The sequence below is a fragment of the Coccinella septempunctata genome, chromosome 9 (assembly GCF_907165205.1).
Source record: "Coccinella septempunctata chromosome 9, icCocSept1.1, whole genome shotgun sequence".
Lineage (NCBI taxonomy): Eukaryota > Metazoa > Arthropoda > Insecta > Coleoptera > Coccinellidae > Coccinella > Coccinella septempunctata.
Genome location: NC_058197.1, coordinates 8,689,935 through 8,715,691, shown reverse-complemented (window position 1 = coordinate 8,715,691; position 25,757 = coordinate 8,689,935). Strand labels below are relative to the sequence as shown.

The 25,757-nt window shown below is 35.9% G+C and overlaps 6 protein-coding genes across 6 annotated transcripts in view; all 6 read left to right on the top strand.

The window, feature by feature from the left end:
* LOC123320474 overlaps positions 1 to 25,757 on the top strand; it is a 33,078-nt gene that overhangs the window by 2,778 nt on the left and 4,543 nt on the right. The gene's annotated exons all lie outside the window — the stretch shown is intronic.
* Positions 1,857 to 3,067, top strand: LOC123321097. The gene is made up of 5 exons (XM_044908599.1): positions 1,857 to 2,303; positions 2,367 to 2,441; positions 2,516 to 2,581; positions 2,798 to 3,002; positions 3,058 to 3,067. Exons 1-5 carry the CDS (start codon positions 2,207 to 2,209, stop codon positions 3,065 to 3,067), a joined length of 453 nt encoding a protein of 150 aa, XP_044764534.1. The 5' UTR covers positions 1,857 to 2,206.
* Positions 3,040 to 5,047, top strand: LOC123320480. Its single transcript, XM_044907812.1, has 2 exons — positions 3,040 to 3,148; positions 3,216 to 5,047. The coding sequence occupies exons 1-2, from the start codon at positions 3,106 to 3,108 to the stop codon at positions 3,584 to 3,586; spliced, it is 414 nt and encodes a 137-aa protein (XP_044763747.1). The 5' UTR covers positions 3,040 to 3,105; the 3' UTR covers positions 3,587 to 5,047.
* Positions 10,162 to 11,779, top strand: LOC123320472. Its single transcript, XM_044907804.1, has 2 exons — positions 10,162 to 10,312; positions 10,402 to 11,779. Exons 1-2 carry the CDS (start codon positions 10,180 to 10,182, stop codon positions 11,736 to 11,738), a joined length of 1,470 nt encoding a protein of 489 aa, XP_044763739.1. The 5' UTR covers positions 10,162 to 10,179; the 3' UTR covers positions 11,739 to 11,779.
* On the top strand, positions 12,206 to 13,161 carry LOC123321096. The gene is made up of 5 exons (XM_044908598.1): positions 12,206 to 12,302; positions 12,394 to 12,557; positions 12,666 to 12,752; positions 12,884 to 12,964; positions 13,154 to 13,161. Exons 1-5 carry the CDS (start codon positions 12,220 to 12,222, stop codon positions 13,159 to 13,161), a joined length of 423 nt encoding a protein of 140 aa, XP_044764533.1. The 5' UTR covers positions 12,206 to 12,219.
* LOC123320475 lies at positions 16,150 to 18,495 on the top strand. The gene is made up of 2 exons (XM_044907806.1): positions 16,150 to 17,027; positions 17,117 to 18,495. The coding sequence occupies exons 1-2, from the start codon at positions 16,895 to 16,897 to the stop codon at positions 17,788 to 17,790; spliced, it is 807 nt and encodes a 268-aa protein (XP_044763741.1). The 5' UTR covers positions 16,150 to 16,894; the 3' UTR covers positions 17,791 to 18,495.

Genomic DNA, 25,757 nt, shown 5'->3' with positions numbered 1-25,757 from the left:
AAGCGATACCTTTATTCTTTATATGCATGTGTGAAAGAAAAGAACTTTTAGGATAACTGCATGCACTTCCCAGAATATTTCTTTCTTCAGGTAAAGGGTTTTCAATACAGAGATAGAAGTGTACAAGAAAAATACAGCTCAATCCAAATGAAAAAATCTTGTACATGTTAGGTAAATGCGGGAACCGACTGAGCAAAAAGGAGCGTCAAATGAAAGGTTTTCAGGAAAGGTTAGATGCTGCACAGAAAATCTTGCACGCAGAAGGGTTCAGAAACTCACTAAGTCATGTCAATGAGGCAACATTTCATTTTATAAAATGCCAAATCACTAACCAAAAACTGCATCCCAAAGCCAGAAGATTCACATTAGATGAAAAAGTCCTTTCACTGGCTTTATACAAAGCAAGTCCTAAGGAATATCGCCTTCTTCGAAAGCTATTTTGCCTACCGTCTGCTAGAACGTTATCACGACTCCTAGAAAAATTAATTTTCAACCCTGGTGTGAATGATCACATATTTCAGCAACCGAAGGGAAATGTTTGCCGAATGAAATCTCGTAAAGATAGGGTTTATGCCCGAAATTTCATTGGCAACCAACTTGACTTATGATAGAGTTGCTGATAAAATTGTAGGTCTACAGGACGATGGGACAGAAAGAAGACAAGGTTGGTTGATCATGCAAATGTTTTCTTTTTAAAGGGATTGTACAGACAGAATAAGAAACCCCTTGCCTTCACTTTCAGCCACGGTCCTGAAAAGTATGTTGATTTGATGTTTGATATGATGGAAGTATTGATTGAAAAATGCCAAAGTATTGGTTTGGATGTTATGGTCACCATATGTGACCAAGGGACAAATAATCAGGCTGCCATAAAATCATCAATAGAGGAAAGAAAAGAATTCTGCATTAGAATTTGCAATGTGGGAGCATGTCTAGAAATTTTATGATTTGAATGTTTCTGAACCAAATTTGAAAATCAATAATAAACTTACACACAAATTTTCAACTGTATGTCATTTTATGGCCCTCGAAAGAAAAGATCCGTTGTGGTGGCCACTTTGAAGAATATAGTGATAACATTGAAAGCCTTCCTCTATTTAGGGCAAAAACTATTCAATGATTATCACTTTGAATATATTCTCACTGGGGCTTTCAATCAAGATTGTTTAGAAAACTTTTTTGGGTACATTAGAGAATATGGGGTAAGGAATGCTAACCCAAATGTTGAACAGTTCATTTCATCATTCAAAACTTTAATTATTAATCATTTCATGTCAGTGCATTCTTGATGAGGAAGATAAAACAGAAAGTCTTTGTTTAGAAAATTTGAAATCTTTCCTCACACAAAGAAACAATTACAGTACTCCTACATCGCAGGAAAATATAACTCCTGTAAATGTGCCACGGAGTATTTATAGCCCTCAACAAAACTAGATGTACCCTCGTTTACAGGAGTGGTGTAAACTGTAGGATTATTGTAAAAAATGCATCCATCAAAAATTGTGAAATATGTAGAAATAATTTGCTGAATCGTTCTGGGAATACACAATTTACCTGTCAAACCTTTCATAGTTCGTGGAATGGTCTCTAAATAGATACAACCCATTTATTATGATTTTGACCAGACAAGGTAGATTTTGGAACAAATTATTGGCGTGTTATATAGAGCTAAACTCATAGTTGTGGCCATTGCTAGTGATATGGGCACTGGAAATCATTGTGGTCAGAATTGGGAGTTGGATATGACATTTCAACATCCCTATGATGATCCTTCGAAGATTTTTGTCTGCTGAGGTTCCATATCTAATGAAGTTAGCTAGAAACCACCCCATAGATCATAGTAAATAATAACCGATTTCAAGCGAATAACCTGGTCATCATTGGTAATTACCAACAATAACCAACTGCATTCAAGCGCTTTTGGTCATTGTTGGTTATAATATCGTGACGTCATGAATTAGCCCTTCAACGTCATCATTTTGGACCGCAGATAACCAGAGATAACCATACTCGAGAGCTGGGTTAAAGTTCTGGTTATTGGAGAAGTGAGGTTATAAGAAGAAAAAGTAAATAAACAAGAACCATCTTTGGTTGGAATTATGGAGGGTACCACTACCCTGTACCACGTTTATTTCTCATTTGGTTGTAGCAGAGGCAAGGGTGAGTACCACAAAAGTGTCGTTAGCAAAGTTAGAAAATTTAAAAAATGGAGAATTATAGCTACCAGATAGTAGTCAATATAGAAGGGGAGGACAAAACAATTATTGTGCCTGATATGGGGACTGCCCAACTTTTATTGAATGGTAAATATTTTATTGGACGTAAATATGTAATATTCTAACACTCTTGGTATTTTGTTTTTCAAGATTCTGATGCAGCAAGGGAATATTACTATTCCCAGATTTCTCAATCTCAGCTTGCAGAGAATTTGGAGAGTGAAGGTATGTTGAAATAATGAAATTATGAATAATTATCGAATTTACCGTATCAAAATGAAATTTTTCTTTATTTATAGCTTTTCAAACTCAGCAATATCAGGCATCGAATTTCGAAGAGCATGCAGATAATTTGGAGAGTGAAGGTATGTTGAAATTTATTTATTATTATTCTTATGTAAGCATATGCTTACATTCTAATCTTTTGAAATCTAAAGAAGTCACTTTTGAATTAATTGGTGATAAACAACTTCTGAGCCATTCATCTCAAAACTAGGCTGAATGGAGTTGGTTCACTTCAGTTTTGAACCCCTCAATTATGGAATTTACCGTATCAAAATGAAATTTTTCTTTATTTATAGCTTTTCAAGAAGATGAGGAGAATGTTTTTACAAATGAGGAAGGTGTGATTTGGTTAAAAAAAAAACCTACTGATACCGACGTTGCCGCAACACATCTCATGTTGAGATCAAGAGATCAGAAAAAGGAGGAGTTTAATAATAAAAAAAATAACAAGAGACAGCTATGGGCTGGGATAGCTGAAGAGATGACGAGGAACGAATTTATGTTGGGGGCGAATGGCGGTGAAAGGTGCCGCCAAAAATTCGCCAATTTGACTAAGGCATACTTGAAATATATAAGAAACCAGAAGACAACAGGGGCAGCCTTCATGGAGCATCCTCCATTTTTTGAGGAGGTCCACTCAATTTTAGGTTAGTATTCATCACTAAGAGATTTTGAAGTTTTCTGATTTTTAATTTTGCATTGAATGGTGTTTAGGTGAGAAGCATAAGACTCATCCCAAGCATTTAGTGGACAGCTTGGAGGATGAGCCAATGCCTGAGGCCCCTATGCCCGTGCAAGAAGCGCAAGTAATGGATGAGGGCGCTTCTTGCAGCTACACCACTCGAACGGAACCAGCCATAACTGACCGGTTCAAAAACCTGAGAGACACTCCAACCTCCAGAACCAACAAAGGGGATCTGGTTCTTCAGGAATTGAGGAGCCACCAGGTAGAACAAAGGAGGCAGTTCGACGTGCTTGCTGCTCATCTAAAAAAAACAGAGGAGCAGAGGGAGAAGCTCCTCAATATAATGGAGGAATTTTTCACAAGAAAGAGGAAGAGGCAGGAAGATTCTGATGGAGAATAAAGGGGCCTTTTCCTCTTTCTTGTAAAAAATTTGTGTATATTTTTGTTTTTATTTTTATTATGTATTTAATAAAGTTCTTTTTCTATGTATATATTATGTTATTCTTGAATTTCAGTGATATTTTCCTTCATTCGTTTTTTTTGGTTTTGTAAGCTAGTGTGAACACAAATAAAACTTAGCTTGTGCGTATTTTTAAAGTGTTCACATTTATGAAAGGTCTGAAGTAAAAGACATGAAATAGAGGTTTATAGAATTTAAGTAACTATGTGAAACCATAGACTTTGATGTTGAACTGAAAGAAAAACTTGTCATTTAAAATGAGGAGGCATTTTTGTTTGCACATTATTGGCTGATAGCTGAGCATTCACTCCTTTTTACAGAATTGTTCGTAGGTTTCTACAGAACTTATGTTTTAATCAAGAATACAGTTGATTTGGCGATTTCATATTTTTTTGAAAGCAATGTTATGATGCCTTCTGCGATCTTCTAAGATCTTGGATTTTTCATAAACGCTCAAAAATTTATTTTTAGCCATTTCAACATATCCAAAGACATTTCTCTCTGTGGAAGGAACTCGTAAAAAACAATTCCATTTACCGCTGCACATTTCTTTTATATATGTTAAAATATGAATTGGACTGATGATGTATCTTCCCTGAATTTGGTATGAGGGGTTCAAAAAATACATGAAATCTAGAGAAACACTAATTTACTGAGAAATATATATGTAATAAGAATCATATAATATATATAATAGTAATCTATGTAAAAAATTCAATGTGTTGCATACAATATTTTTTCTGCAGCCATAATCGCTAGTCATTGTCATTTGAAAACAAAAGAAATATACACCAATGTAACATGACAAACACTGTCATAATTAAATACAAAGTTCATGTTATTGTCAAACAAATCGTCCCAAAAAACTTCTTTCGATACTGTTTTTGTAAAGTGTTACTTTCCATTCAATAAATTATAGCAGAAGTTCCATTCTCCAGACTACAGCAGAAAAATTCATTACATCAAAAACTGTTTGCGATTACATCTCTTTTCACCCTACCCTCTTGCTGATCTTCCTCCTCTTGATAATTCAATATTCTATCAGCACATTCTATGGGAGCCTCTTCATCCCATAAGTCCTTATTAATCAAACAAAAATTATGGAGAACACAGCTTGCTGTGATGATTTCAACCGTTTTACAAATATTATACACATTAATATATTGCAGTCGTCTCCATCTTCCCTTCAATAATCCAAAGGCATGTTCGATCTTCACTCTGTCTGCACTCAACATATAATTATGTTTTTTTTTGTTTCCTCGTAAGATTATTTCCTTTATATGGCGTCATGAGCCAACTTCTCAGTCCGAAGGCACTGTCCCCTATTAGATGAAAATTTTCATCAAAAAACTTCTGCGGACCATGTGACTCAATTTGATGATATAGTGAAGAATTTTGAAACACCTAGAAATTATTAATTTTATTGTTATCCATAGTTTGAATAATATTAATGTGTGATTTATGCCTATTCACATCAACTTATTCAAGACATACTTGACATTAAAAGGCTTACTGATTTCTATAGCAGTTAACAGAGCAATAACTGAAATAATTCATACCCGGGAATCATGTGCAGATCCTGGAAATCCAACGAATATGTAAGTGAAGAAACAATTTCCATCGCATATAGCGATGGAACCACCTTAGCAAATATATGGGTCCCATCTATTGCTCCAACTGCTCCTTAAGTGTGAAAAAAACAAAATCAAGTTTCAATTATAATTATACAAGCATTATTGTTAAACAATGAAAAATTTCGATTTACTCACCTGGGTAATGAGGGAAGCTTTGTGCTACAGTGTGAAGCTCTTCATAGGTAGGAAAAATAATATATTTTTTTTTTTAGTTGCAAAAAGAAATATATGATTCTGTTATTCACGTTCATCACTGTGGTAGGTGATACATTAAATCTGTCTCCTATTGATAATAAAGTATCCCCAGTAGCCAAATACCACAATGTAATCAGCAATTGTGATTTGAGGTCCAATGAATAGTGTCCTCCTCTATATTTTTCGGAGAGAATGTTTTTAGTATCTGCCTTCCCAATCACTTCAGTGAGAAGGTGGAAACTTTTCTTCGACAACCGGAACATTCTGAAAAACATATGCTCTTCATACCTTTCAACCCATGTTTCGACTAGAAACATTTTGGGTTTCATGGAATGAAATTTTGTCATCATAAACATTATCAAATTGGATATTGTTTCGAAATTCATCTGCGAATTATAAATATAGAAATGAAAATCAGATTCGAATATAAATTCACTAGCAAGGACAATAGATGCAACTAGATCTTTTACACTTGACATGATTCACTGATTTCACTGTAAATTAAAGATTGATCTATAGATGGGAAATCTGAAATAAATATACACTCCCAGTTTGTCTACCAGCACTACAACAAAATAATAACAATAAATAAATCGTGGGCAGCACAGAACACAAATAAGAGAGAGTGCACTGCAGAGACGTTGGTTATGTTGTTTTGCCAAGTTATTCATCTATTGTTGGACCTTATAACCACAGAAAAAACCAAACTGTATTCAAGCGATGATTGTTGGTTATTCGGGATATAACCAAGGGCTATAACCAAGGGCATAACCTCTAATAACCGCGGTTATTACTGGTTATTCGCTTGAAATCGATTAATAATAAATAATAGTAAAAACGCTTGAAGTCTTCATTGAAAACATTTGAGGGAAAAACCAAGGATAGTTCAGAAGATTATGAAGACTTACGACTGAGATGTTCATTTATTTAATTGTTTAGAAGGTTGCAACGTGAGCTTCGGTTACATTTGAAAAATCGTCATGGTTTCGACATTCAAGAAGAAATGTTGAGCCTTGATTATTTTAATGGAGAGGGTATTCCTGCATTTCATGAATACATCTAATTCTGGAAGTAAATATCCAAAAAACTACAGATATTTCATATTTCAGTTGTCACAGAAGTGTTATTTTCTACTTTCACATTGATTGTAAGAAGGAGACAGCTGAAAAATGGGAAGAATTATAGACTAATAATAAAAATCTTTTATTATTAGTATATGGGAAGAATGTGTTTAGTAACGCGCCTAATCACAGGCACTTACCCAAAAATATTACACTATTAATTTGAGTGCCAGTTGCAAAAATATATGGAATTTTGTGAGATTTCAGACGTCCATTTTGATCAAAGAGGTTTCGAATGTTTTGATTCTCGTACCGCTTTTTGTTTATCTAGCTCGTTCTAGTTGCTGATTATTGAATTCTTTTGTCTTATTTCTTGGTGAAAACACCAAAATATTGTTCGAAAATTATTGAATGGTGAAGAACTGTGGATCAAAGTTTTATAAAACCTGCTGTGAGTGTTTTTTTCATTCATTAATCAATTTGTATATTGTGTCATAAAGAGACCATATCATAAGGAAATCATAAAAAAGCACCAAGAAACTGTACTGACATACAGATCTTGTGTGTGGTTCTGAAAATTATAAATACATACCTACATATGTAAGTAACTGGAATATGTATGCTGAGATTGTATATTGAATATTGGTTCATATTAATTTCTGATATATGTATATTTTACAAATTCAACTAACGGCCGGTTTCATAATCAAACCTAAAGTCGCTTTACTTTTAAAGCTTCCTTTAACCCTACTAAAAATGACAGTAAAGGAAGCTTTAAGCTTAAAGTGACTTTAAATTTGATTATGAAACTGGAAGTAAGTTCATTAATTCAGAACAACCTATTGTACAGAAATAACTTCGACGTATAGCAGATCACCATATACTTTAGTGTCCTAGTCAAAGCTTCATTTATTGCCCATAATTTCAATTTTTGTAAATTTTTAAAGAATTGCAAATAAAAATATAGCACATCCAACAACGTTTTTCATTGATATCAATTGATTCCAAACGATGTTTAGATGAAAACTAACATCCTGATCACAAAACAAAACCATACTTTCGTTTTGTCGCTCAGGATGTTTGTTTTCTGATAGAAACAAAGCCGATATTGAAATTTAATACAAGGAATAGAATTCGAATTTGGCGCCCCTCAATTAAAAAACAGAAAACTGTTATTAAAAAGTTTTTCTGCATTGACAGTGCGTTTTTAGCGCCAAATCATTGTCAAGCGTGTTTTCACTAGCCAAAATGTAGTCGGTTTTTAGTACTATTTTAGTACTAGAGATCTTCGCCTTGGACGTGAATGGGTCTAATCCACTCAATATAAATTTCAAGTAAAACGTATTTGAACTTTTTTCGCTCTAGAAAATCTAATATAGAATTTAAGTCTCAGGTAGTAGGTCATAACTTTCAACTCCTATTGAATATTTCAAATCAGCCCTGTTTCTACAGGGCTGACTTGAATTTCTGTTTTCTAACAGAAGTGAAACGATCAAGCCGCTAGGATGTATTCACTAAAAAAAATTGTTGCTCTGATCTTTTAGCAATTTTGCTTATACTCAACGAATAAGCTACAAATCGACTGAATGTCTTCGCTACTACAAGATTTGAGCTTGTTTGAAGTTGTCTACAGTTCTAACCCAGAAAACCTAAAATTGTGGATTAGACGCATTCACGTCCAAGGCGATGAGATCTTTCTACTCTATAATCTTTGATCGTAGCGACAGCTATTTTATAAATTAGCTAATTCTGTGGGCAGAGAATCCTAATCAAAATGGAATAAAATTTTGCTTACTACATGTGAGTTATAAATGTCATTTAACTCACTTGTTGTATCAAAAAGTATTAGTGGACATAATGAACGTTTTTTTTGCCATTCGGAAAAAAACTTTACGTGCTTTGAAATATCGCGAAATATTAGATACTTTTTAACATTCGGCTTATATATCAGCAGATTCCGATTTGAATCAATATTGAAAATTTTAATATAAGATTTTCCAAATTTCTGGTGCTACAAGAGAACGGCTGCCCAAATTATTGGCCGATTCAATGTTACTCCAATAAATCGACACTCTTTTTTTTAATTCACCAACCAATAAGGTGCATGCTCTAGATTCGACGTCTGAAACATTGCTATATCTATAGAAGAAGAATTTGCTTCCGCCAGATATGCATAACATGATTTCATTAAAAATGTGATACATATTGATTTTTCCAAAAGAATCAATCACCTTTGATGAAGATCCGTATCCTTCTATAGTACCTTTAAATATGAAGTATTACTTTGAAAATACTCCTTCACCTGTCACTCATCCAGAAATATCCAATTATTTCTGATGGCATTTTCAAAGTCTAGTGATGTGTGCAAATTTACCCTGATTGGATGAAAACTCTCTGGATATTGGCCAACAACAAGAATCGCTTATTCTGCTTATTGCGTGTGTAAGCGGAGAGACATTGTCTACTAATGAAACACATCAATGCAGATTTTCACGAAGACTTTTCGATTTCTATGCTGATCAGCCTTTCTCCTTTTTTTCTTTCTTTTTTTTATTCTTTTTGTCCAGTTTTCTTCTTTCGAAGTCATTTGGCATTTACAAATATTATAAATAGTGGACACAAATCCTCACCAAACCTAATTATTCTGGCATTTTATGAATTATACAGCAAGTTATGCAAATCAGGGGCCGCCAAATTTATAAATTCGGAGGGTCAGGAATGAACCTCGAAAGCCAATTGAATCAAACCAGGATCATGCAAATCATTGAGCTGAACGAAATTATAAAACTGTGATCGAATGTTGTTAACTTGGATGCCGTTGTCCTGTAGATCACCACATCACTTTAAAGTCTACTTGTTATATATGAAAATAGTTATTCAAAACTAGAATGCAAAAAATTTACATCGAATTATGGAAGAGATGGAGTTTTCCAAAAAAAGACAACTATGATTTTACGTAGGACGCTCGAAAAATATAATCGGCACGCCAATTGTTTTCACTTGTGGCAAAAATCGTTCAAACTGTACCTACACCAATCGGCATCTAATGAAGCCAGCCAAAAGTTTATTAGGAAAAATGCGATCCCTGTCTTATTTTTTCGTGGTAAGTTATATTTTTTCAGGTTTGCAATAACTGTAATATCAGAGCTATCCATCTATCTCCATTTTTACATCGGCTAAGTTTGTTTTAAGGTTGGGACCATAGACATAATAAAAGAGACGGAATTGTTTACATTGAAAGCTGTCGCCACCATTCCCCATGCGTATTTTTCAGCTGGTCGACTACAGGAGAAACTATTCTCATTTCTTTCCTGTCTATTATACATGTATTTATCGAATGATAAGTATTTACCCTGTGTGACTTATGAAAAAATAACAGTATTTGATATTCAGGGTTTAATACTATTTAAAATATAATAGTAATTGGCGACGTTTCGGGAAGTACCCTTTTTCTAGCCTGTAAAAAACAATATTGTTTTTGAATATTGTTTTGAATTTTGTTTTGATTGAATAGAGGTCATGTCTCAGGTGTATCTGTGTTATATGCTAATTTTATATGAAAAATCAAATTGAAATGTTTATGTGGTTGGTTTGAATCGCCTTAGTTATTCTGAAAATTAACTTATTTGAATACCTATTTAACATGTGTAATTTAATTTTTAAAAAAGCTATAAGAATGTCGAGACCAGCTACAAGAGGATCGCGACGCGTAGCTGCCAATCAGGAGGATCAAGTATCATCATCTGGCTCAAGTGGGAGGCGTACAACTCAGAAATGTAAGTTAACCTACTCGAATAAAATTTTAATTAATATTATTCTACATATTTAATATATATTTTCTAATTTTTTTTTAAATTTTTTATAGGTATGCAGTATTTCATCACCGCCTCATTGCCGGAGAATTTTCCCGCGACAGAGAACCCCCGTAAAACTTTCAGGAGGAAATTGGAGAAGCAATTGAGGATCTCAATACAGGGCGAACAACAAGATCAGCAGCTGGAAATTGTCACGTTTTGTGTTGGTATGGAGCCTTACGAAACTACCGATTTAGATGGAGGTGATTCGGACGAAGAATACATCTCCAATTACAGCGCTAATGGTGAGCTGTTATTTTTAAATCAGTCGTCCAATTCTTCTTTGGAGAATCGACTCGCCAAATTTCACATCCATTCTTATACGCAATTCAATGTTAAAGTTGATTTCGAAATAATGAGGCAGGTCGTTTTAAGTATGGATGATGGAAATTGGGCTGCTGGTTTGGACATTCAATCTGTAAAAAATAAGAGCAAAGTCATAAAATATATTACTAAGCTGGATACGAAACCCTATAGTAATATGTCCACATCAACCTTTTCTTTTCAATACCAAATATACATGTGGGCGTATAATAATTATAAAAATCCTTATAATCCGCTCGATCCCTTTGTCGTAAAAAATCAAAGGAGCGCTAATTTTTTACAGTCATATTTAGCCGCATTCTCGCGAAAAATGGAGTCTGCCGTTGTGCCCTCTCTCCAGCCTTTAACTTTAACATATAATTGTCCTTGGACAATAGAGGTTACTAATTGGTTCAACGAAAAGCTGAGGACCTTTCGTCATAAGGATCCTCAGCTATATCTGTGGGGTGACAGTAACGTTGGCAAATCGTATTTTGTTGAAAAAATATTGGTGGGAAGTGAAAAAAGTCAAAGAATATATTATCCTGAGAGATCGAAATGGGCTTTTTCCACGTTGGACGTGTCATTTCACGAACTTATTTTATTCGAGGAAGCTGATTTTTCGAATATTAGCCACGGAAACTTGAAAAGGCTATTAGAAGGATCTTCGTTTTCTGCCGAAGTAAAATATGGAAATCAGAAAGATTTTGCTTGGGAAAAACCCATAATTTTCGTCTCGAACTATCCGCCCCAGCATTATTCCGTAGATCAGGCTCTTCTCAATCGCCTGAAGGTCGTTCATGCGACAGAGCCGTACTTCATAAATTATAGTCGGTGTTATTCCGTGAATATTTCCGAGGAGCCTCGACAGTCACCTCCTGTCCCCGATTCGTCTATAGTGAATAATGTAAATAATGGCGCAAATCTAGTTCCTGATGAATTTACTTCGGCAGTACGAAACTCTCAGGATACTTCATTTTCCACCAATGTTAACGTACAATTTACTAGGCTGAGACCTAACATTAGGCGTCAGGAGAATAGTTGAAAAGGAAAGGTTGAAGTGAAATATCTATCTCGTGTATCAATCTTAAAATTTTCTTAGTCCGTCCCTGTTCTTGCGGATGGTTCGGTAATGCCTTTTATGGCGGGTAAGGTGCTATGCGATTGTTACCCTTAATACAGAGGCAACCGAGACCGTCAACTTCAAGTAGAAATTTGTCCGATTTTAAGAACGCTCTTGCATCTCTCTCTATTTCGTTGAAATGGCATAAGTCTATCTTTGTTGCACTTGACTTGAGTCTAGCCCTAGGTGGAGCTACGTTCGACTTCTGGGGAATTCGAAATTTGGTGTGCAATAGAATAAAGAAAAAGAAAAAACATGCGCAATGGCACATACAGAAATAACCTCACCACTTGTAAACAAACAACAACAACAACAAACCTTTTCAAATTCAAACTTCTTGCAGTTTGGGTCGCAGTACGCTGAATAAGTTTTCCTTTTTTTGTAATACAAAGTGAGTTCGAGTATGGCTGCAAAAAGTTGTATAGTCTGTGGAGACACCGAGTTCGAAGTGAAGAAATTATTTTGTTTTCCATCAAATCCAGGAAGGTAAGAGTAAAAATTATCTCATTCAAAAGCAGATTTCAATAAAGGCATTGTTTAAAGTGAATCCAGGTAAAATCCATATTTTATTTTGTAGATGTGAATCGTGGATGAAAATTCTAGGTTTCAAAAACACCCAATTTAAAAAACACCATCGAATTTGTGATAAGCATTTCAGCAACGAAGCTTACATGGACTTGAGGTTATTAAAACTGAAGAGAGATGCTATTCCTATAGCATGGGTAATTCCTTCATTTCCAGGTATTATTATGTTTCAGTAATATAGCTATTTATCTACAAGATTATATCATACCATTAGTAAATAGGTTATTCACTCTTAAGGTACCATTCTAATGCACTACCATTTAGTTCTAGCAAAAGAGGGAGACACTATGCCTTCTGTAATTGAAGACGTATTTCCAGTTGAATCTAGTTCTTCAACATTATCTTCATCAGGTACAGTGTTTATCTGCAAATATTTCCTTTGAAATAACTAATGATATTCTTTTACTCTGTCCATTATATTTTAATTTCAATACGATAGTTTATTCACTTATAATGTACAATTTTAATGTTCTTTCATTCAGTTCTAGCTAAAGAGGGAAACACTATACCTTCTTTGAATGAAAAGGAATTTGCATCTAGGACTTCAACAATTCCTTCATCAGGTATTATATTTATTTGCAAAAATTTTTTTCCAACGTACTGATGTCATTTTTTGTTGTTGTATTTTTAGATGCACAAGATCCTACCCCTAGCGCATCTTCATCAGCATGCCCAAGTACACCACATGGGAGGTCTAGGGCGAAGATATTCCGTAATATTGATAATTTTACCTTATCAAATTCTACCCCTAGAAAGATGAAGTTGGTTGATCTTATTCGGAAAAAGGAAGACCAACTACGCAAAGTTAAAGCTCTGTGTAAAAAGAGAAACCACACCATCAATAGTATCACGAACCTATCTGATGAGGGAGTGGTAAGGAACCTTTTTAAGGACATGCCGTCAGTGACGGCTAATTTTATGCTATCACAAATCAGGAATTTTAAAGCAAAGAGTGCCAATGCACGAAGATGGACCCTTGATGACAAAATCATTGCTCTTTCCCTTTTCAAGAGGAGTCCCCGGTGCTACAACCTTCTCAGAAAATTTGCGGCCCTACCAAGCAAAAACACAATATTAAAGTTGTTGAAAATGGTTCCGTTCAAAGTTGGAATCAACGAAAGCATTTTCAATCAACTAAATGAGAATCTCCCCAAAGACATACATCAGAGATGCTGTGCCCTTTTATTTGATGAAATGGACATCAAAGAAGGTGTCCAGTATGATATGGGGGAAGACAAAATCCTTGGTTTTGAGGATTTTGGAGATACTAATTTTAGTAAAAGGCTTGCCACAAAAGCGTTAGTGTTCATGCTGGTAGGGTTGGGTAAAAATTGGAAGCAGCCAGTGGCCTACTATTTCAGCCATAGGGGTTGTAATGCTGCAGAGTTGAAAAAATGTCTATTAGAAGTTCTCTCTGCAGCAAAACATGTTGCCAAAGTGGACGTTGCTGTTACAGTCTGTGATATGGGTACAAGTAATGTGAGGTGCATCAAAGAACTTGGTGCTACTAAAGATACACCTTTCTTTTTTTTTGAAAACTCAAAAGTTCATTGCATGTTTGATCCACCTCACTTATTGAAATGTACCTATTCTCTATTTCGTAAGCACAATGTTAGTCTTCCTGTAACCATTGGCGAAACCATCTTGAATAAAGTTGCCAAATTTCAGGATGTCATTGCAGCTTACGAAATAGATAATAGAAATACAATCGTTTTCAGGACTTTATGGAAAATAAAAGCCACATACCTGAAACCCATATTGCAGTATGCAATGAAGGTGAATATAGCTGCCAAAGTAATGAGCCACACAGTTGCAGCATACATATTTTCCTTGATTAGTGCAGGTAATATATTTTTTATGGTCTAACTTGATAGGTTTTACATTTATATTTTTTTTCAGGGCAAATGAACCCCGAGGCCATTGGGACTGCTTCCTTCATAAAAGAGGTGGACACACTGTTTGACAGTATGAATGGCAAGTCAGATGATGGTCCCTTTGGGAAAGAGCTGAAGGGTCCATTGAGTGTCCGCTCACCCCACATCCAATATTGGGAGGAGGAATCACAAAGGATTAAAAAGTGGAGCTTCATTCGATACACCAAAACTGGCACCCTGAAACAATCCATGCCACCTTCCCAAACAGGTTGGCTCCAATCGATCAAAGCTGTTCAAGGGCTCTGGGAGTATTTGAGGGAATTGGGTTTCAAATCCCTCAAAACAAGAACTCTCAATCAAGATCCATTGGAGAACCTGTTTGGTCAAATTAGGTATGGTTGTGGATGCAATGACAATCCTACAGTTCAGCAATTCATTGGAAGTTTGAAAACCCAACTTCTAAATGGATTGGTAAGCCAAAGCTTTCGTGGGAGAAATTGTGAGAAGGACGACAATGAACTTGTCTGTAATTTGAAGTCATTCCTCAATATTCCCCCTCAAAGTTTGGAAAGGGAAACTGTAGAAGAGGCTTCTCTGATTAATGAAGCACCGCAAATATCAGTAGAGGTATTGTCTGCTGAAATTGCGGGAGAAGTTTCTTCTGGAAGCCCCAAGATCCTGTCTGTGGCATATGTGGCTGGAGCCATTCTTAAGGTGGTGAAAAAACACATATGCTGTTCCTTATGTGATTCTATGCTCACAGCTTCAGATTTAGAGCCACAAAATTTATTTATAATGAATAAAGAGTGGTCTGATCAAAGATCGGTATTACTGTACCCAAGTGAAAGCTACACTGTTTCTATAGGTTGCGGAATAACAGTGTTGGAGGAATTTTTGGATGAATCCCCTTCCCATCCTAAAGTAAAAGTGACTGCACTTGCGGTACTGTCTACCATGAACTTTGATCATCTTGCATGTTCTGAACATAAAAGTCACATAAGGGACATAACGACAGCTGCTCTCTGTAGGATTGGCATTCCATGGTGGTGCAGAAGGAAGTGTGAAGAGGTGAAAACGGAAGCTAAAACAAGAAGCATGAACAAAAAATTAAAAAAGATATTGCATCAGTAATGAAGCATATGTTGTTATAATTATTGTTGTTAAAATTCTGCTGTCCTAACATGAAAGGTCCTATCTGTAGAATTTAAGTTTTGAGAAAATTCGGGGTTTCTGTTTTTTTTCATTGTATAACAGATAGTATTTCAACAAACTCTCCATGTTTTCATTTAGATATAATGTTGACGAACAGAACTATTCCCGATTAGGAGATATTGCATTATGTCCATCACATTCTGCAGATAGGACCTTTCTTGTTAGCAAGGCAGACTTATTGTTGTTATAATTATTGTTAAATAAAAAATTAAGTCCTTTATCTGAAGTGTTACTCAATTCCTCCAAGTTGAAATGAAACCACAATTTTGTACATGATGGAAGAAACTCTCTCTTTTGATTTTTTCATTTTTTTTTAATAATCCAATATTTGCCTCTAATATTTTGAAGAGCAAAATGAAAAAATCAAAAGTGAAAGTTTCTTCATCATGTTTGCAAACATAGAATAATTGGAAGCTCTAATGAATAAGAGAAATTCAAATTTCCCGCTATTCGTTTGTTCCCTCGATTCAAGCGCCACCTACTATACAACTCGTCAAAAGTTAGAAAGAGATGGATGATAAGATCGGACATAGATTTTGTTTGAGGTTGACGGTCTCGGTTGTCTCTGATCAGAGCTATCTATCTATCTCCATTTTTACATCGGCTAAGTTTGTTTTAAGGTTGGGACCATAGACATAATAAAAGAGACGGAATTGTTTACATTGAAAGCTGTCGCCACCATTCCCCATGCGTATTTTTCAGCTGGTCGACTACAGGAGAAACTATTCTCATTTCTTTCCTGTGTATTATACATGTATTTATCGAATGATAAGTATTTACCCTGTGTGACTTATGAAAGAATAACAGTATTTGATATTCAGGGTTTAATATTATTCAAAATATAATAGTAATTGGCGACGTTTCGGGCAGTACCCTTTTTCTAGCCTTTAAAAAACAATATTGTTTTTGAATATTGTTTTGAATTTTGTTTTGATTGAAACTTCTTGTGAGGTTGAGGAATCAGAAATAGCTATGGAGGTGGCAAAAGGCAGTCCCAGGGTTTTCTCTGTGGCATTTGTTGGGGGATTTATATTAAGAGGGATAAAAAAAACTAAATTGTGAATTATGCTTATCTAAACTGATTGCATCAGATTTAGATAAGCATAACTTATTTGTATCTAATAAAGAATGGAGTGATAAAAATAATGTTCTAATATACCCCAGTGAAGACTTCACCATTATTGCCTGGGGGGCCCCGCATAGGTGGATCTGTTGGCTACGCTAAATCCGCTTAAAAAAGAGATTTGCCCTTTAAGAAGTAGTAATATAAAAGAATAGATGTCATGTCTCAGGTGTATCTGTGTTATATGCTAATTTTATATGAAAAATCAAATTGAAATGTTTATGTGGTTGGTTTGAATCGCCTTAGTAATTCTGAAAATTAACTTATTTGAATACCTATTTAACATGTGTAATTTAATTTTTAAAAAAGCTATAAGAATGTCGAGACCAGCTACAAGAGGATCGCGACGCGTAGCGGCCAATCAGGAGGATCAAGTATCATCATCTGGCTCAAGTGGGAGGCGTACAACTCAGAAATGTAAGTTAACCTACTCGAATAAAATTTTAATTAATATTATTCTACATATTTAATATATATTTTCTAATTTTTTTTTTCATTTTTTATAGGTATGCAGTATTTCATCACCGCCTCATTGCCGGAGAATTTTCCCGCGACAGAGAACCCCCGTAAAACTTTCAGGAGGAAATTGGAGAAGCAATTGAGGATCTCAATACAGGGCGAACAACAAGATCAGCAGCTGGAAATTGTCACGTTTTGTGTTGGTATGGAGCCTTACGAAACTACCGATTTAGATGGAGGTGATTCGGACGAAGAATACATCTCCAATTACAGCGCTAATGGTGAGCTGTTATTTTTAAATCAGTCGTCCAATTCTTCTTTGGAGAATCGACTCGCCAAATTTCACATCCATTCTTATACGCAATTCAATGTTAAAGTTGATTTCGAAATAATGAGGCAGGTCGTTTTAAGTATGGATGATGGAAATTGGGCTGCTGGTTTGGACATTCAATCTGTAAAAAATAAGAGCAAAGTCATAAAATATATTACTAAGCTGGATACGAAACCCTATAGTAATATGTCCACTTCAACCTTTTCTTTTCAATACCAAATATACATGTGGGCGTATAATAATTATAAAAATCCTTATAATCCGCTCGATCCCTTTGTCATAAAAAATCAAAGGAGCGCTAATTTTTTTACAGTCATATTTAGCCGCATTCTCGCGAAAAATGGAGTCTGCCGTTGTGCCCTCTCTCCAGCCTTTAACTTTAACATATAATTGTCCTTGGACAATAGAGGTTACTAATTGGTTCAACGAAAAGCTGAGGACCTTTCGTCATAAGGATCCTCAGCTATATCTGTGGGGTGACAGTAACGTTGGCAAATCGTATTTTGTTGAAAAAATATTGGTGGGAAGTGAAAAAAGTCAAAGAATATATTATCCTGAGAGATCGAAATGGGCTTTTTCCACGTTGGACGTGTCATTTCACGAACTTATTTTATTCGAGGAAGCTGATTTTTCGAATATTAGCCACGGAAACTTGAAAAGGCTATTAGAAGGATCTTCGTTTTCTGCCGAAGTAAAATATGGAAATCAGAAAGATTTTGCTTGGGAAAAACCCATAATTTTCGTCTCGAACTATCCGCCCCAGCATTATTCCGTAGATCAGGCTCTTCTCAATCGCCTGAAGGTCGTTCATGCGACAGAGCCGTACTTCATAAATTATAGTCGGTGTTATTCCGTGAATATTTCCGAGGAGCCTCGACAGTCACCTCCTGTCCCCGATTCGTCTATAGTGAATAATGTAAATAATGGCGCAAATCTAGTTCCTGATGAATTTACTTCGGCAGTACGAAACTCTCAGGATACTTCATTTTCCACCAATGTTAACGTACAATTTACTAGGCTGAGACCTAACATTAGGCGTCAGGAGAATAGTTGAAAAGGAAAGGTTGAAGTGAAATATCTATCTCGTGTATCAATCTTAAAATTTTCTTAGTCCGTCCCTGTTCTTGCGGATGGTTCGGTAATGCCTTTTATGGCGGGTAAGGTGCTATGCGATTGTTACCCTTAATACAGAGGCAACCGAGACCGTCAACTTCAAGTAGAAATTTGTCCGATTTTAAGAACGCTCTTGCATCTCTCTCTATTTCGTTGAAATGGCATAAGTCTATCTTTGTTGCACTTGACTTGAGTCTAGCCCTAGGTGGAGCTACGTTCGACTTCTGGGGAATTCGAAATTTGGTGTGCAATAGAATAAAGAAAAAGAAAAAACATGCGCAATGGCACATACAGAAATAACCTCACCACTTGTAAACAAACAACAACAACAACAAACCTTTTCAAATTCAAACTTCTTGCAGTTTGGGTCGCAGTACGCTGAATAAGTTTTCCTTTTTTTGTAATACAAAGTGAGTTCGAGTATGGCTGCAAAAAGTTGTATAGTCTGTGGAGACACCGAGTTCGAAGTGAAGAAATTATTTTGTTTTCCATCAAATCCAGGAAGGTAAGAGTAAAAATTATCTCATTCAAAAGCAGATTTCAATAAAGGCATTGTTTAAAGTGAATCCAGGTAAAATCCATATTTTATTTTGTAGATGTGAATCGTGGATGAAAATTCTAGGTTTCAAAAACACCCAATCTAAAAAACACCATCGAATTTGTGATAAGCATTTCAGCAACGAAGCTTACATGGACTTGAGGTTATTAAAACTGAAGAGAGATGCTATTCCTATAGCATGGGTAATTCCTTCATTTCCAGGTATTATTATGTTTCAGTAATATAGCTATTTATCTACAAGATTATATCATACCATTAGTAAATAGGTTATTCACTCTTAAGGTACCATTCTAATGCACTACCATTTAGTTCTAGCAAAAGAGGGAGACACTATGCCTTCTGTAATTGAAGACGTATTTCCAGTTGAATCTAGTTCTTCAATATTATCTTCATCAGGTACAGTGTTTATCTGCAAATATTTCCTTTGAAATAACTAATGATATTCTTTTACTCTGTCCATTATATTTTAATTTCAATACGATAGTTTATTCACTTATAATGTACAATTTTAATGTTCTTTCATTCAGTTCTAGCTAAAGAGGGAAACACTATACCTTCTTTGAATGAAAAGGAATTTGCATCTAGGACTTCAACAATTCCTTCATCAGGTATTATATTTATTTGCAAAAATTTTTTTCCAACGTACTGATGTCATTTTTTGTTGTTGTATTTTTAGATGCACAAGATCCTACCCCTAGCGCATCTTCATCAGCATGCCCAAGTACACCACATGGGAGGTCTAGGGCGAAGATATTCCGTAATATTGATAATTTTACCTTATCAAATTCTACCCCTAGAAAGATGAAGTTGGTTGATCTTATTCGGAAAAAGGAAGACCAACTACGCAAAGTTAAAGCTCTGTGTAAAAAGAGAAACCACACCATCAATAGTATCACGAACCTATCTGATGAGGGAGTGGTAAGGAACCTTTTTAAGGACATGCCGTCAGTGATGGCTAATTTTATGCTATCACAAATCAGGAATTTTAAAGCAAAGAGTGCCAATGCACGAAGATGGACCCTTGATGACAAAATCATTGCTCTTTCCCTTTTCAAGAGGAGTCCCCGGTGCTACAACCTTCTCAGAAAATTTGCGGCCCTACCAAGCAAAAACACAATATTAAAGTTGTTGAAAATGGTTCCGTTCAAAGTTGGAATCAACGAAAGCATTTTCAATCAACTAAATGAGAATCTCCCCAAAGACATACATCAGAGATGCTGTGCCCTTTTATTTGATGAAATGGACATCAAAGAAGGTGTCCAGTATGATATGGGGGAAGACAAAATCCTTGGTTTTGAGGATTTTGGAGATACTAATTTTAGTAAAAGGCTTGCCACAAAAGCGTTAGTGTTCATGCTGGTAGGGTTGGGTAAAAATTGGAAGCAGCCAGTGGCCTACTATTTCAGCCATAGGGGTTGTAATGCTGCAGAGTTGAAAAAATGTCTATTAGAAGTTCTCTCTGCAGCAAAACATGTTGCCAAAGTGGACGTTGCTGTTACAGTCTGTGATATGGGTACAAGTAATGTGAGGTGCATCAAAGAACTTGGTGCTACTAAAGATACACCTTTCTTTTTTTTTGAAAACTCAAAAGTTCATTGCATGTTTGATCCACCTCACTTATTGAAATGTACCTATTCTCTATTTCGTAAGCACAATGTTAGTCTTCCTGTAACCATTGGCGAAACCATCTTGAATAAAGTTGCCAAATTTCAGGATGTCATTGCAGCTTACGAAATAGATAATAGAAATACAATCGTTTTCAGGACTTTATGGAAAATAAAAGCCACATACCTGAAACCCATATTGCAGTATGCAATGAAGGTGAATATAGCTGCCAAAGTAATGAGCCACACAGTTGCAGCATACATATTTTCCTTGATTAGTGCAGGTAATATATTTTTTATGGTCTAACTTGATAGGTTTTACATTTATATTTTTTTTCAGGGCAAATGAACCCCGAGGCCATTGGGACTGCTTCCTTCATAAAAGAGGTGGACACACTGTTTGACAGTATGAATGGCAAGTCAGATGATGGTCCCTTTGGGAAAGAGCTGAAGGGTCCATTGAGTGTCCGCTCACCCCACATCCAATATTGGGAGGAGGAATCACAAAGGATTAAAAAGTGGAGCTTCATTCGATACACCAAAACTGGCACCCTGAAACAATCCATGCCACCTTCCCAAACAGGTTGGCTCCAATCGATCAAAGCTGTTCAAGGGCTCTGGGAGTATTTGAGGGAATTGGGTTTCAAATCCCTCAAAACAAGAACTCTCAATCAAGATCCATTGGAGAACCTGTTTGGTCAAATTAGGTATGGTTGTGGATGCAATGACAATCCTACAGTTCAGCAATTCATTGGAAGTTTGAAAACCCAACTTCTAAATGGATTGGTAAGCCAAAGCTTTCGTGGGAGAAATTGTGAGAAGGACGACAATGAACTTGTCTGTAATTTGAAGTCATTCCTCAATATTCCCCCTCAAAGTTTGGAAAGGGAAACTGTAGAAGAGGCTTCTCTGATTAATGAAGCACCGCAAATATCAGTAGAGGTATTGTCTGCTGAAATTGCGGGAGAAGTTTCTTCTGGAAGCCCCAAGATCCTGTCTGTGGCATATGTGGCTGGAGCCATTCTTAAGGTGGTGAAAAAACACATATGCTGTTCCTTATGTGATTCTATGCTCACAGCTTCAGATTTAGAGCCACAAAATTTATTTATAATGAATAAAGAGTGGTCTGATCAAAGATCGGTATTACTGTACCCAAGTGAAAGCTACACTGTTTCTATAGGTTGCGGAATAACAGTGTTGGAGGAATTTTTGGATGAATCCCCTTCCCATCCTAAAGTAAAAGTGACTGCACTTGCGGTACTGTCTACCATGAACTTTGATCATCTTGCATGTTCTGAACATAAAAGTCACATAAGGGACATAACGACAGCTGCTCTCTGTAGGATTGGCATTCCATGGTGGTGCAGAAGGAAGTGTGAAGAGGTGAAAACGGAAGCTAAAACAAGAAGCATGAACAAAAAATTAAAAAAGATATTGCATCAGTAATGAAGCATATGTTGTTATAATTATTGTTGTTAAAATTCTGCTGTCCTAACATGAAAGGTCCTATCTGTAGAATTTAAGTTTTGAGAAAATTCGGGGTTTCTGTTTTTTTTCATTGTATAACAGATAGTATTTCAACAAACTCTCCATGTTTTCATTTAGATATAATGTTGACGAACAGAACTATTCCCGATTAGGAGATATTGCATTATGTCCATCACATTCTGCAGATAGGACCTTTCTTGTTAGCAAGGCAGACTTATTGTTGTTATAATTATTGTTAAATAAAAAATTAAGTCCTTTATCTGAAGTGTTACTCAATTCCTCCAAGTTGAAATGAAACCACAATTTTGTACATGATGGAAGAAACTCTCTCTTTTGATTTTTTCATTTTTTTTTAATAATCCAATATTTGCCTCTAATATTTTGAAGAGCAAAATGAAAAAATCAAAAGTGAAAGTTTCTTCATCATGTTTGCAAACATAGAATAATTGGAAGCTCTAATGAATAAGAGAAATTCAAATTTCCCGCTATTCGTTTGTTCCCTCGATTCAAGCGCCACCTACTATACAACTCGTCAAAAGTTAGAAAGAGATGGATGATAAGATCGGACATAGATTTTGTTTGAGGTTGACGGTCTCGGTTGTCTCTGATCAGAGCTATCTATCTATCTCCATTTTTACATCGGCTAAGTTTGTTTTAAGGTTGGGACCATAGACATAATAAAAGAGACGGAATTGTTTACATTGAAAGCTGTCGCCACCATTCCCCATGCGTATTTTTCAGCTGGTCGACTACAGGAGAAACTATTCTCATTTCTTTCCTGTGTATTATACATGTATTTATCGAATGATAAGTATTTACCCTGTGTGACTTATGAAAGAATAACAGTATTTGATATTCAGGGTTTAATATTATTCAAAATATAATAGTAATTGGCGACGTTTCGGGCAGTACCCTTTTTCTAGCCTTTAAAAAACAATATTGTTTTTGAATATTGTTTTGAATTTTGTTTTGATTGAAACTTCTTGTGAGGTTGAGGAATCAGAAATAGCTATGGAGGTGGCAAAAGGCAGTCCCAGGGTTTTCTCTGTGGCATTTGTTGGGGGATTTATATTAAGAGGGATAAAAAAAACTAAATTGTGAATTATGCTTATCTAAACTGATTGCATCAGATTTAGATAAGCATAACTTATTTGTATCTAATAAAGAATGGAGTGATAAAAATAATGTTCTAATATACCCCAGTGAAGACTTCACCATTATTGCCTGGGGGGCCCCGCATAGGTGGATCTGTTGGCTACGCTAAATCCGCTTAAAAAAGAGATTTGCCCTTTAAGAAGTAGTAATATAAAAGAATAGATGTCATGTCTCAGGTGTATCTGTGTTATATGCTAATTTTATATGAAAAATCAAATTGAAATGTTTATGTGGTTGGTTTGAATCGCCTTAGTAATTCTGAAAATTAACTTATTTGAATACCTATTTAACATGTGTAATTTAATTTTTAAAAAAGCTATAAGAATGTCGAGACCAGCTACAAGAGGATCGCGACGCGTAGCGGCCAATCAGGAGGATCAAGTATCATCATCTGGCTCAAGTGGGAGGCGTACAACTCAGAAATGTAAGTTAACCTACTCGAATAAAATTTTAATTAATATTATTCTACATATTTAATATATATTTTCTAATTTTTTTTTTCATTTTTTATAGGTATGCAGTATTTCATCACCGCCTCATTGCCGGAGAATTTTCCCGCGACAGAGAACCCCCGTAAAACTTTCAGGAGGAAATTGGAGAAGCAATTGAGGATCTCAATACAGGGCGAACAACAAGATCAGCAGCTGGAAATTGTCACGTTTTGTGTTGGTATGGAGCCTTACGAAACTACCGATTTAGATGGAGGTGATTCGGACGAAGAATACATCTCCAATTACAGCGCTAATGGTGAGCTGTTATTTTTAAATCAGTCGTCCAATTCTTCTTTGGAGAATCGACTCGCCAAATTTCACATCCATTCTTATACGCAATTCAATGTTAAAGTTGATTTCGAAATAATGAGGCAGGTCGTTTTAAGTATGGATGATGGAAATTGGGCTGCTGGTTTGGACATTCAATCTGTAAAAAATAAGAGCAAAGTCATAAAATATATTACTAAGCTGGATACGAAACCCTATAGTAATATGTCCACTTCAACCTTTTCTTTTCAATACCAAATATACATGTGGGCGTATAATAATTATAAAAATCCTTATAATCCGCTCGATCCCTTTGTCGTAAAAAATCAAAGGAGCGCTAATTTTTTACAGTCATATTTAGCCGCATTCTCGCGAAAAATGGAGTCTACCGTTGTGCCCTCTCTCCAGCCTTTAACTTTAACATATAATTGTCCTTGGACAATAGAGGTTACTAATTGGTTCAACGAAAAGCTGAGGACCTTTCGTCATAAGGATCCTCAGCTATATCTGTGGGGTGACAGTAACGTTGGCAAATCGTATTTTGTTGAAAAAATATTGGTGGGAAGTGAAAAAAGTCAAAGAATATATTATCCTGAGAGATCGAAATGGGCTTTTTCCACGTTGGACGTGTCATTTCACGAACTTATTTTATTCGAGGAAGCTGATTTTTCGAATATTAGCCACGGAAACTTGAAAAGGCTATTAGAAGGATCTTCGTTTTCTGCCGAAGTAAAATATGGAAATCAGAAAGATTTTGCTCGGGAAAAACCCATAATTTTCGTCTCGAACTATCCGCCCCAGCATTATTCCGTAGATCAGGCTCTTCTCAATCGCCTGAAGGTCGTTCATGCGACAGAGCCGTACTTCATAAATTATAGACCGGCATGTTAGTAGTCGTAGCATCGCCCAGGAGTTAAAGATCGACCACAAAACAGTTTTAAACCATTTGCACAAAGCTGGGTTTAAAAAAAAGCTTGATGTTTGGGTGCCACACCAATTAACACCAAAAAACATGATGGATCGAATTTCCATCTGCGAAGCCTTGGCCAAACGTAATGAAATCGGCCCATTTCTTAAACGGATGGTGACTGGGGATGAGAAATGGGTCACATACGACAACATTAGGCGAAAGCGATCGTGGTCAAAGCGCGATGAAGCAGCTCAGACGGTGGCCAAACCGGGACTAACGGCCAGGAAGGTTCTGCTTTGCGTTTGGTGGGATTGGAAAGGAATCATTTATTACGAGTTGCTTCCATATGGCCAAACATTAAATTCAGACATCTATTGTCAACAACTGGACCGTCTGAAGCGAGCAATTGACCAGAAACGGCCAGAATTGGCCAACAGAAGAGGTGTCGTGTTCCATCAGGACAACGCCAGGCCACACACTTCTATAGTGACTCGTCAGAAACTCCAGGAGCTTGGTTGGGAAGTTTTGATGCATCCACCATACAGTCCGGACCTCGCACCAAGCGATTACCATCTTTTTCTTGCATTGCAAAACTTTTTTAGTGATAAGAAATTGGCATCAAGGGAAGAGTGTGAAAATCAATTGCTGGAGTTTTTCGCTAATAAGGACCAAGACTTTTATGAGAGAGGCATAATGAAGCTACCATTAAAATGGCAACAAATTATAGAACAAAATGGTGCATATTTGACCTAAATCGGACAATGCAAAAC

Coding starts and splice junctions, on each gene's coding strand:
- LOC123321097 (XM_044908599.1), top strand. CDS start 2,207: ATGGAGAATTATAGCTACCAGATAGTAGTCAATATAGAAGGGGAGGAC. Junction 2,304..2,366: donor TGCCCAACTTTTATTGAATG/GTAAATATTTTA, acceptor TTGTTTTTCAAG/ATTCTGATGCAGCAAGGGAA. Junction 2,442..2,515: donor AGAGAATTTGGAGAGTGAAG/GTATGTTGAAAT, acceptor CTTTATTTATAG/CTTTTCAAACTCAGCAATAT.
- LOC123320480 (XM_044907812.1), top strand. CDS start 3,106: ATGGAGCATCCTCCATTTTTTGAGGAGGTCCACTCAATTTTAG. Junction 3,149..3,215: donor GGAGGTCCACTCAATTTTAG/GTTAGTATTCAT, acceptor AATGGTGTTTAG/GTGAGAAGCATAAGACTCAT.
- LOC123320472 (XM_044907804.1), top strand. CDS start 10,180: ATGTGTAATTTAATTTTTAAAAAAGCTATAAGAATGTCGAGACCAGCT. Junction 10,313..10,401: donor GAGGCGTACAACTCAGAAAT/GTAAGTTAACCT, acceptor AATTTTTTATAG/GTATGCAGTATTTCATCACC.
- LOC123321096 (XM_044908598.1), top strand. CDS start 12,220: ATGGCTGCAAAAAGTTGTATAGTCTGTGGAGACACCGAGTTCGAAGTG. Junction 12,558..12,665: donor GGTAATTCCTTCATTTCCAG/GTATTATTATGT, acceptor ACTACCATTTAG/TTCTAGCAAAAGAGGGAGAC. Junction 12,753..12,883: donor TTCAACATTATCTTCATCAG/GTACAGTGTTTA, acceptor TCTTTCATTCAG/TTCTAGCTAAAGAGGGAAAC.
- LOC123320475 (XM_044907806.1), top strand. CDS start 16,895: ATGTGTAATTTAATTTTTAAAAAAGCTATAAGAATGTCGAGACCAGCT. Junction 17,028..17,116: donor GAGGCGTACAACTCAGAAAT/GTAAGTTAACCT, acceptor CATTTTTTATAG/GTATGCAGTATTTCATCACC.